General features: G+C 43.2%; 1 protein-coding gene across 1 annotated transcript; it reads left to right on the top strand.

Annotated features, from left to right (window-relative positions):
• The first annotated feature begins 1750 nt into the window (after nucleotides 1-1750).
• Nucleotides 1751-5924, top strand: LOC125523784 (G2/mitotic-specific cyclin S13-6-like). Its single transcript, XM_087535312.1, has 8 exons — nucleotides 1751-2458; nucleotides 2558-2677; nucleotides 2831-3061; nucleotides 3156-3335; nucleotides 3822-3904; nucleotides 4920-4994; nucleotides 5456-5513; nucleotides 5638-5924. Exons 1-8 carry the CDS (start codon nucleotides 2228-2230, stop codon nucleotides 5797-5799), a joined length of 1140 nt encoding a protein of 379 aa, XP_087391438.1. The 5' UTR covers nucleotides 1751-2227; the 3' UTR covers nucleotides 5800-5924.
• The last annotated feature ends 4753 nt before the right edge of the window (nucleotides 5925-10677 follow it).

The raw sequence follows: 10677 nt of genomic DNA, 5'->3' as shown, positions 1-10677 counted from the left end.
CTAGTATTTTATAAAAATTATTTGGTCCAATTTTGCAAGAATTATTTGGTAGGTCCTTCACAAAAAAACCTCATTTGGGGCACTCGGAAAATGGAAAATTAATTTTCCGTGCACAGAAAATGAAAACTTCCTTAGGCAACATTGTTTGCCATTCCAAGATGCACCCTTTTGCACAATATGAGATCATTTGAACAAACTATGCCATGAATGTGGCCATAAAATTGAACATTTGGCTTGAAAGCCATGAATCTTCACGCATGACAGCTCGTTTTTAGAACACTTTTTTAAAATAATTTCCGTATTACAAGTTTATTATTTTTCCTAGAAACTTGGTCACATATAATGACACAATGCGAAGGTTTTCCAAATTTTTGATTTTTTTTTAATTTTTTATGCCCGTTTCAAAATGCGGTCAAAACGGCGGGCTTGACCGTTCCTAGCTAGTGGTTGAATCTTGGAAAACTTTTGATGTTTCTATGATTAAATAGATACTTTTTTACCTATAAATGAATTTTGGAAAAAATAAATAGCAAACTATTCGGTAGCAGCAGTTCAAATTTGACCCGCTTCCAGCTGAATCGGCGGAAATTTGTCTTTTTCACCAGAGGTGGAATTTTTTTTACACCCAACCATTTGGTCAATTGTGCATTAAATATGGCCTAGTATTTTATAAAAATGATTTGGTCCAATTTTGCAAGAATTATTTGGTAGGTCCTTCACAAAAAAACCTCATTTGGGGCACTCGGAAAATGGAAAATTAATTTTCCGTGCACAGAAAATGAAAACTTCCTTAGGCAACATTGTTTGCCATTCCAAGATGCACCCTTTTGCACAATATGAGATCATTTGAACAAACTATGCCATGAATGTGGCCATAAGATTGAACATTTGGCTTGAAAGCCATGAATCTTCACGCATGACAGCTCGTTTTTTAGAACACTTTTTTAAAATAATTTCCGTATTACAAGTTTATTATTTTTCCTAGAAACTTGGTCACATATAATGACACAATGCGAATGTTTTCCAAATTTTTGATTTTTTTTTTAATTTTTTATGCCCGTTTCAAAATGCGGTCAAAATGGCGGGCTTGGCCGTTCCTAGCTAGTGGTTGAATCTTGGAAAAGTTTTGATGTTTCTCTGATTAAATAGATACTTTTTTATCTATAAATGAATTTTGGAAAAATAAATAGCAAACTATTTGGCAGCCGCAGTTCAAATTTGACCCGCTTCCAGGTGAATCGGCCGGAATTTGTCCTTTTCACCAGAGGTGGATCAAAACTTTTTACACCCAACCATTTGGTCAATTGTGCATTAAATATGGCCTAGTATTTTAGAAAAATGATTTCGTCCAATTTTGCAAGAACTATTTAGTAGGTCCTTCACAAAAAAACCATTTTTGCCACAAGAAAATGATCAAAAATATCTAGAAAGATAAAAAATGCATGCAAACCGGTGATTATCCATAAAAATGGGGTCTAACTTGAGTGAAAAATTTAGTTCTGCCGTTTTGCAAAATATTTTGATAGTTGCTTCACAAAATTCCCCTATTTTTAGTACTTAGAAACTATTTTAAATCACTAATTTTCTGAACCAATCAGGGCTCTTCCCACAGATCGATGACATGGCGTCCATCCATCCATCCATCCATCTCTCCATCCCACATCCATCCATCCATCCATCCATCTATCTACAGAAAAAAAGAAGAAAAAGAGATACCCCACGCACCCCCAACCCTAGATCAAACCCCTCCCCCCATCGCACCCCTCCTCCCTCCTCCCAATCTCCTCGCCGCCGCCACCTCCTCCTCCCTGTCCTCGGCCCCTCCTGATCCACCTCCTCCCCGTCCTCTCCCACCCACCGCCGACCTCGTCGTCCTCCTCACCCACCGACGCCAACCTCGTCCTTCCCCTTCTCTCCCACGCACCACGGCTGCCAAACCTAGCCCTCTCCCTCCCTTAGATCTCAGTCCGCTGTTGCCCCAACCCAATCCCTACCCCCACGTAGCCCAACCCAATCCGCCGCCGTACTCTTCTCCAGTCACACCGGCGACCTCCAACCTCATCGCCAGCAGCCCATCCCCTCTTCTCCTAGATCCACTCGGGCTACTCATGTCGTGGCCAGATCCGGCAGGAACTCCCTCCCTCCCACCTCGCTCCGCATCCCGATCCATACGCACACACAGACAGAGCTTTGGGAGCTCCTGCTCGGCTGCTCATGGCCACGGTCCATGGACGTCGCGGACGTGCGGGGGGTGCTGCTGTACCGGGCCGGGCTGGTCACGGCCGCCGCGTCCGTCCTGGTGGCCACCTCGAGGGCGTTCCTGCCCGAGGCGAACACTGTCGGCGACGCTGTCCGGCAGGGCGCCGACCTCTTCTACGCTGTCGGGGCCGAGGGGGCTCACTTCCCCCTCCACACGCAGTTCACCGTCCTCAGCCACGTGCTCTCGGCGCGCTCCAAGGTACGCGCGTTCACCTGTCGACAGTCGAACACTTTGCTTCTTAGACCTGTGCAAGGAGTCTGATCTGATTCTGATTCTGACCCACCATTGCAATGCCAGTTTGCAGCCAGAATCACCGAAGAGCCAGCGATCCAGGACATCGACAAGCTTGACGGTGACAACCAGCTCGCCGTCGTCGACTACATCGAGGATATCTACAAATTCTACAAAGTCGCCGAGGTACAAACATATGGGCTCTCTTAGGTAGTAGTAGAGTACTAGAGTGTGCAAAAAGGCATTGTGATCTCCTGCCTTGCCTGCTTGGTCTCTGAATCTGATGAAGGTGTTGTTTCCATCCATGCTCTGTTGACTACGGAATGAGTGTCGGGCCAGGGACTACATGGACTCCCAGTGGAGATCAACGCCAAGATGTGGGGCATCCTCATCGACTGGATCCTGGAAGTGCACCAGAAGTTCGACATCATGCCCGAGTCGCTGTATCTCACGGTGTATATCATCGACATGTACCTGTCGCTACAGTCCGTGCTCCGGCGGGAGCTGCAGCTGGTGGGCGTCTCCGCCCTACTCATCGCCTGCAAGTACGAGGAGATTTGGGCTCATGAGGTAAGTAAAAAGCTAAATCCCTCTACTTTTCTCCACTCGCCAGTGACCAGTGTTCGTCCGTTTCTGATTGCTGGCTGTGTGCATACGCTTGCAGGTGAATGATTTCATCTTGATCTCCAACAGCGCATACACCCGGGAGCAGATTCTGAAGATGGAGAAGGCCATCCTGAACATGCTGGAGTGGAACCTGACGGTGCCCACGCCCTACGTCTTCCTCGTCCGTTTCACCAAGGCCGCATGCTCCTCCTCCTCCGATCAGAAGCACGATAAGGAGGTAAAAGAACTTCACATTTACATTGTTCTTATTATTGCAGCTAGTAGATGAATTCTGTGGTTGTTACACGGATGATGCTCCTGTGTTGTTCAGTACTGTATAAGATACCTGTGCAGTAACAAAAACAAAATTTGAACAAGCCTATGCAAATTTGTGTGGCTCTGAATAAGATATCTGTTTCTTACAGCCTTCTCTAATTATGATTTGTCGCTTATTGTTAGAATGATGTTGCTGAAAGAAAGTTCAGCAAGTTCTGTGGCTAGCAGTTATATTTTTCAATTTTTATTACAGCTAAGAGTGTAGCTTGGGTCCTTTTCGGGATAAGAATTGGGAGGCTCTGATGTTATCACCATCCCAGTTTTCGTTCTTCAGATATGTAGAATTATTCTTTTTTTGTTGGATGCTCGAGAGTAGGGGATATGGTTTTCTGGGAGAGACATCTTTACTGAATTATGTGCTGAAAATGTTTTCTTATGTGTGTTTCAGTGCGAACACGGATCAGTTGCTGCTATAAACCCAACAATTCGGAGGAGGAATGCACGAGAAGCAAGTCCCCCAGCGATGCCAAGGTTGGCCGTGTATTATTGCTGTTCTTTGAGCTGTCTCTGTTTCAACCATACAATCCTTCTAGCATAAGGTGGATAAGGCAAATACTCGAGACATTGTCGTACATATTGGGCATGGTAGTAGACTGTCAGAACCTTACGGTCTTGCAAACTCTTCAAAATCAATATTCTGCTCCAGTCAGGTTCTATGTATATCCTCTTTTTTTCATGGGATATGTATATCCTGTAAGTCATGGTTTATCTCATAAAAGAGGATTTCAAATTAGAAAGTTCTTCAAATTGTACAAGTAAAGGATCCTTAAGAAATGTTTATGGCATATGAACAATTTTGGGTTTTTTGTGTTCTTTTGTTTGTTACTCCTCTGCAGCAAACTTTATTGTGCAAAATATGGTTTGGTAGCTATATATCTGCTGCTGATTGAATTGGTCCTTAGTTTAGTTAGTGGACTAAGTGGTTGACTTCTAAGCTTCAGCTACTAAAACCCACTTGCAAATTTGTCTTCTGTCTCCTGTATCAGCACTCCTAATTGGTACTTTATTGTTTGCATAATGTAGTTGCTGCGACATGTATATCAAATACTGGACTAATAGATTGCCAGTTTGTCCACTGCATACTTTTGAGGCTTTGTTACCTACTCATTTTACAGAATTGTATACTTACTACTACAATTGGTATTACTACAATTGGTATTACTGTTATTGTCATATCTACTAGTTGTGGTTCCCTCAACTTGACTAGTTTCGTAGAATATGTCTGTTCACATGTTACGCTCGAACACCTTTGTACTACTGTTGTTGGTGTATGGCAAATCATATTTGTGATGCAGTTTCTGTAACTTGGCATTTTTATATGGCTTGTTTATATTGGTAATTATACATTGTGTTGTTCCATACATTTGTTGTTGGTTTAACATGATGGTTTAATTTAGAAGTAGAACTGTTCATTGCTAGTTTAATGCTCCAACATTGATAACACTCCATGCTTGCTGATCCAAATTTTGATTGGTTGTTCTCGCAGACCTGATGAAGCCATGATGCTTACCTCGCTGGAGCGTATCAACCCTGGCCATGGTACCACATTCTTAGTCATGAGGTCACTGTGCTACAACCGCAACAACAATATCTTCTCCAGTTAGATAAGTCTTTGGTCTATCCCATTTTTTTCTGTTACTTGGTTTTGAGATGCTTATTTTGGGACAAAGGGAGTATTATTGTGTCGATTCCCTATGTGATACAGAAGCTATGGTATTTTGTTTTGAGTTTGTTGTAATTGATAATGATTCGTATAAAATTAGTGTAGAACATATGTCCTGTTATCTTAAGTCATTTGTGCATGCTCAATGAACCATCTGAGATTGAATCATTTTTTGCGTTCAACATCTAGAACCATTTTGTCCGTGTTGGTATCATTTTTTGCTTTCTTGTCTCTTGTGTTGTGTGGTCCTTGTGGTTGTTACTGTTACATGTTACATGTACATATGCTTCATGATTCGGTCCCTAGATGCTTTGTATGTTTGTTTTTATTCTGTTCTAACTCCTTTTGTTTATTGTTAGATGCCTTTGTTCAGCCTCTACAAACAAGAGCTCCAACCTGAAAGTGAAGAAAGCGGAAGTATACTTGTAGAGCCTTTGTTCTAGTACTTTCCTACTTACATTACTGTTGCCATTGCATTTGTTTGGTTCTGACCAGTAGCAGTACACTAATGCTGGAAGTCTTTGTGTTCACTCTTTTATAGGAGCGCCAAGACAAATTTGAAGTGCAAAGCCATGAAGCCAAGTGCGAAGCTGTGATGCCAGAGATTTGTTTGTTCTGTTCGACTGTAATAGGCTGTAGAGATTGTGACATTGTAATAGATTTAGTGTTATTTGATAAATTATGTTTGTTTTGTTTGAAATAGTGATTTAAAAAAATTATCAAATGGAAACCTGATTAGTGGGATCCACTTACCAACATAAATCTGAGTGATGTTGAATTATCTCACGTGTGGGACCAATATATGAGATTATGATTTTTTGAGCAGTATGTATGAGATTATGATATGTGGGGCTTGTGTGACTAGTGGGCCTGGCTCCAATATATATGGCCGAAATTAGAAAATTGATGGATTAAAAAGGCCACGGGCCAACAATAAAAAAGGTTGCAATGTTGGGCTTGGCCCATGAAGCCGACACAAAATTCACAGGAAAAAAATATAGAAAGGCTGAATTGTTGGGCTTGGCCCATGTAAAACGTCGAATTGGACCAGGCTGAATCTTATCAACGAACTTTTCAATTTGTCGCAATTTTGCCACATCAGATTGCCACGTCGGATACCTATGTGGCCTGGGGAGGCTGCTAGTGACCAAAACACAACAGTAGGAATATTTTGGTCGTAAACGTCTACGACCTTCTCACAGAGAAGGTCGTTAATTTCAGTTTACGACTGCCAGCTTTTGACCTTCTGTTTTTGGTCAAAAAAGGTCGCAAATGAAAAACTATGACCATTCAGTGACCAATAGTCAAGGTCACAAGTTGACATATTTCTTGTAGTGGCAGCAGTAACCTCTTCTTGTTCCAGCTCTTCTTATTCAGGCTCTTCTTGTTCCGGCTCATGCTCGTTCACTATCGCTGTCTACTTCAATGTTCTGGGGTGAAGTAGAGCGGTTGTTGAAACGTTTTTTGGAAAGACGTGTTTCTTGGAAGAATTCTCCTTCATATGTTTCTGGGTTAATGTGAGGTTCATAATCCTCTTCATTGGGGGGAGGTGGTCTAACATGTGGCGGCACTTCATAAACGACATCCTGACCATTAAGATTTGGATCACTTTGGCAGGCCCACGGTAGATAGAAAACCTGGGTTGCCTGTTGAGCCGTAATATAGACATCGGGAACATCCAAATGGGTGCTTTGCTTGATTTCGACTAGCCCTAAATGTTCATGAGTCCTGCTAGTCTCCTTCGACTGGAACCAATAACATTTGAAGACTACGACGTTAGGTGGGTTTGCACCATAGAATAGAACTTCATAAATTGCTTCAACTCTTCCATAATACTCGGTATCTCCTTCGCCGATAGCAGAGACACAACAATTTGTAGACTTTCGGTCGGCCATATATAGCTCTTTACCATAGGTACGAAAGTGATACCCCCTGATGTCGTATTTGTTAAATGAACGGACCTTATAGTCAAAACCATTAGCGACTTGTCTTAATTTGGCGTCCATAGACTCTGAACTAGCCTACAAGTTTAATACAAAATGATTGTTGCATTAGCCGGAAAATAGACGAAGAAATGTAATGGTCTAATGAAAATTACCGTTTGTTTGAACCAAGATATCAAACCGGGATAGCCGCGTCCATGCATTGCCAGAAGCTCATACTCTTCGACGGAATCCTTTTGGATCACTGCACCATACGAGAATTTGGCGACATATCGACTGTATCAAATATCCGGGAATAAGAGCAGTTCAAAGGAATTAGAGGTTGCGAAACAATGTACCGAGAACTTACTCGATGTACGGTCGCACTTATGTTAGATTGTTCAAGGTATACAACGTAATGGTCCGCGATTCGTCGACATCCAACAATAAGGGAGTATAAGTACCGGCTGGTGCGAGCTTCCCTTTGAATAGGCTGAGGTTGGATCAACCCTTTTTAGGGTCGCCAGCATTGTACCGAGGCTTCGGATTATGCAAATGATGATTTTTGGCTTCGTAGTGTGCTGTCACGAAATTTGCCGCCTCCTCAGTAATGAATGCCTCGGCCATCGATGCTTCAATTCAATGTTTATTTTTACATTTTGCTAGAAGTGTCTTCTGCATCCTCTCAGTTGCGTAGCACCAACGATTCTGCATGCCCCCCCAATCGTGCCTCGGTCCGGAGATGCAAAATCAAATGCTGCATTGGATTAAAGAAGCCCGGTGGAAAGATCTTCTCTAACTTCTAGATCAAATCCGGCGCCAACTCTTCCAGTTCTTCTAGCAAGCCAGGCGATAGTTCTTTCGCACAAAGAACACGGAAGAAATAGCTCAGCTCTGCCAGTACTAGCCATTCATCGCCAGGGACAAAGCCACGCAACATCACCGGCATTATCCACTGAAGCCATATGTGCCAATCATGACTCTTGAGACCAAATATTTTCAATTTTTCAAGGCTTGCTCCCCTCTTTAGATTCGTTGCATACCCATCGGGGAACATCAACTCCTTTTTCACCCACAGGATAATTTTCCTCATATCTGGCCTTCCAAGATTGAACCATGCCTTTGGCTTTGCCCAGTTATTCTTTCCTTTCCATTGTCACATGTTTTGTAGCGATCTATCACATAGAGCCTCCTGATCGACTCTAACCTTAGGATTATCCTTTGTTTTCCCCTCTATGCCGAACAATGTACCAAAGAGGGCCTCGTCAACATTCTTTTCAGTGTGTGTCACGTCGATGTTGTGTGGGCAAATGAGGTCTTTGAAGTAAGGCAGATCCCACAAGCATGTCTTGTGAGTCCAGGCATGTTCCAAATTATACCCCTTGAAATACCCTGGACGCTCTGGATCCGACTCGAGAGCGTTTAATTGATCCAGGGTCTGTTGGCCTGTCAACGCAGGTGGTGTAGAGTTTTTTACAACTCTACCTTTGATGAAATTCTTCTTGTCTTTTCTGAACTTATGGCGAGGATCCAGGAACTGTCTATGCATGTCGAAGCAAGAAACTTGCCACCCGCCTGCAGCTGACGAAACTCAAGAGCTGCCTTGCATGTGGGGCACGGGAACCTACCATACACACACCAACCAACGAATAGCGCATACGCCGGCAAGTCATGCATCGAGTACATGTACCACACACGCATTAGGAAGGTTTTTTTGTAGCAGCGTCGTATGTCTTAATCCCATTATCCCAAGCTTCTTGCAATTCATCCTTAAGTGGCTGCATGTACACATTCATACTCTTCCCCGAATAGTTGGGCCCCGGAAAATGTCAAGAAAATGTTCTTTCTTTGCATAATCTGTCTGGGAGGGAGATTGAGTGGAATGAAAAATATAGGATAACAACTGTATTGGGCTGCCATCATACCAAACACGTTGAACCCATCCGTGCTTATGGCAATTCAAGGATGCCTTGGATATGCCGCTTTAGAATGATGTATTGCAACGAAGCGCTTCCACGCAAAACTGTCTGATGTGTGTACCAATATCGGCTCCCCATCTACATCTAGTTCGGTTCTTTTGCCCAATTTGTGCCATGTCATCTGTCTGGTCGTCTCTTCGACCATGAAAAGACATTGAAGTCCTGACATGATTGGCATATACCGAAGAACATTAACTAGGATTTTTGTCTGACTCTTCTCACCCATACCGTTGTCTACCACAACATACCTGGAAGACTGGCAAACGGGACAATATTTCAAGTCCGCATACTCAAGCCTAAATAAGGCACATCCTTTCTCACCAGCATCTATCTTCTCATAGGGCATCTTAAGTACACGGAGGATTTTGTCCAACTGGTATAGGTTTGCAGGCATTACATGGTCTTTGGGTAGAAAACGTCCAAATAGTGTCATCATCGCGTCATAGCATTCTCTGCCCAAGTTGAATTGAGCCTTTAGAGCCATTACTTGTGCAATGGCATCCAGCTGACAAAGCTCAGTGTGCTCCTGGAGAGGACGTTTTGAAGACTCCAACATATCATTGAAGGCCTTTGCAGATTCCTCCATCTTATCATCCGAATCCCGCGCATCATCAAAGTCTTCCACCATGTCTTCCATCCCGGTACCATGCTCGTCGGTGCGACGACGGCCCTCCTCAGCTCTGGCACGTTGGGCAGACTCACCATGAAATGTCCAGACCGTATAATTAGCCGTAAAACCCCACTTCTACATGTGTTTGATCATTTCAAACTCTGACCTATTATGATAGTTGTCACACTCGACATAGGGGCACCAGGTTTTTCTCTGTCCATTTGCAAATGCGACTCTCACAAATCCCTTGGTTTTTGTTATCCATTCATGGGTCATGTCTTTCTGACTAGTGTGACCGGTGTACATCCACGCACGATCACTCATCTTGCCTAGCTACTGGACACACATGAAATATATACATAATTCAGCAAACCATATTCATCAGTTAATAGAGTTTGTCAGTTTTATTATGTCCATGCAACCTAGACGCTAATAGGTAAAGATAGGTCCTAATCCCACCCGAGTATGTGTAGATTGGGTTCGTTTTCCCATGCTCTACTCTGGATCCGACACAAAATTTTGGCAGCACCTCCCCACTGTTCTCCTGATACACGTCTCGGCAATAAGCAGAGAGGATGTGTACCCGGAGAACAACAGGGAGGCACTGACGAAATTCTGCATCGGATCCAGAGTAGAGCATATGGGAAAACGAACCCAATCTACACATACTCGGGCTATCCATGGATAACATTGGACAATTCAAAAGAATCATGGTTATAAATATGCAAATGCATGCATATTTATAGATGTAACCCTTTCGAACAGGAGACACATAGTGGTCACGCATACTGATGATTCGATCTAGCTACAACTAGCAGGTTTCATCGACACGAAGACCGGAACGTAGCATATGATTGGGGGAGGAGGAGATGTCATTTGTGCTCACCCACGAACGCCGAGGCGGAGCTCATTGAACACACGGGGAGGTTGTCGAACACTAGACCCTCGCAGCGATGAAACAACTGCACATTTAAATCCACCTGATCAACACAAATATATATGATGTTTTTCATAACAAAATCGGAAAATATATGACCTAACTCATAATTCATAAATATATGACCCCGTCG

Source organism: Triticum urartu, chromosome 7A, assembly GCF_056163025.1.
Source record: "Triticum urartu cultivar PI428250 chromosome 7A, HENAU_Tu73, whole genome shotgun sequence".
Lineage (NCBI taxonomy): Eukaryota > Viridiplantae > Streptophyta > Magnoliopsida > Poales > Poaceae > Triticum > Triticum urartu.
The sequence above is the reverse complement of the archived record's forward strand: the minus strand, read 5'-3'. Positions and strand labels throughout refer to the sequence as shown.

Excerpts from the sequence above, each read along its gene's own strand:
- LOC125523784 (XM_087535312.1), top strand. The coding sequence starts at position 2,228 with ATGGACGTCGCGGACGTGCGGGGGGTGCTGCTGTACCGGGCCGGGCTG. Across the intron at positions 2,459-2,557 it reads TGCTCTCGGCGCGCTCCAAG|TTTGCAGCCAGAATCACCGA; the intron begins GTACGCGCGTTC and ends TTGCAATGCCAG. Across the intron at positions 5,514-5,637 it reads TGAAAGTGAAGAAAGCGGAA|GAGCGCCAAGACAAATTTGA; the intron begins GTATACTTGTAG and ends ACTCTTTTATAG.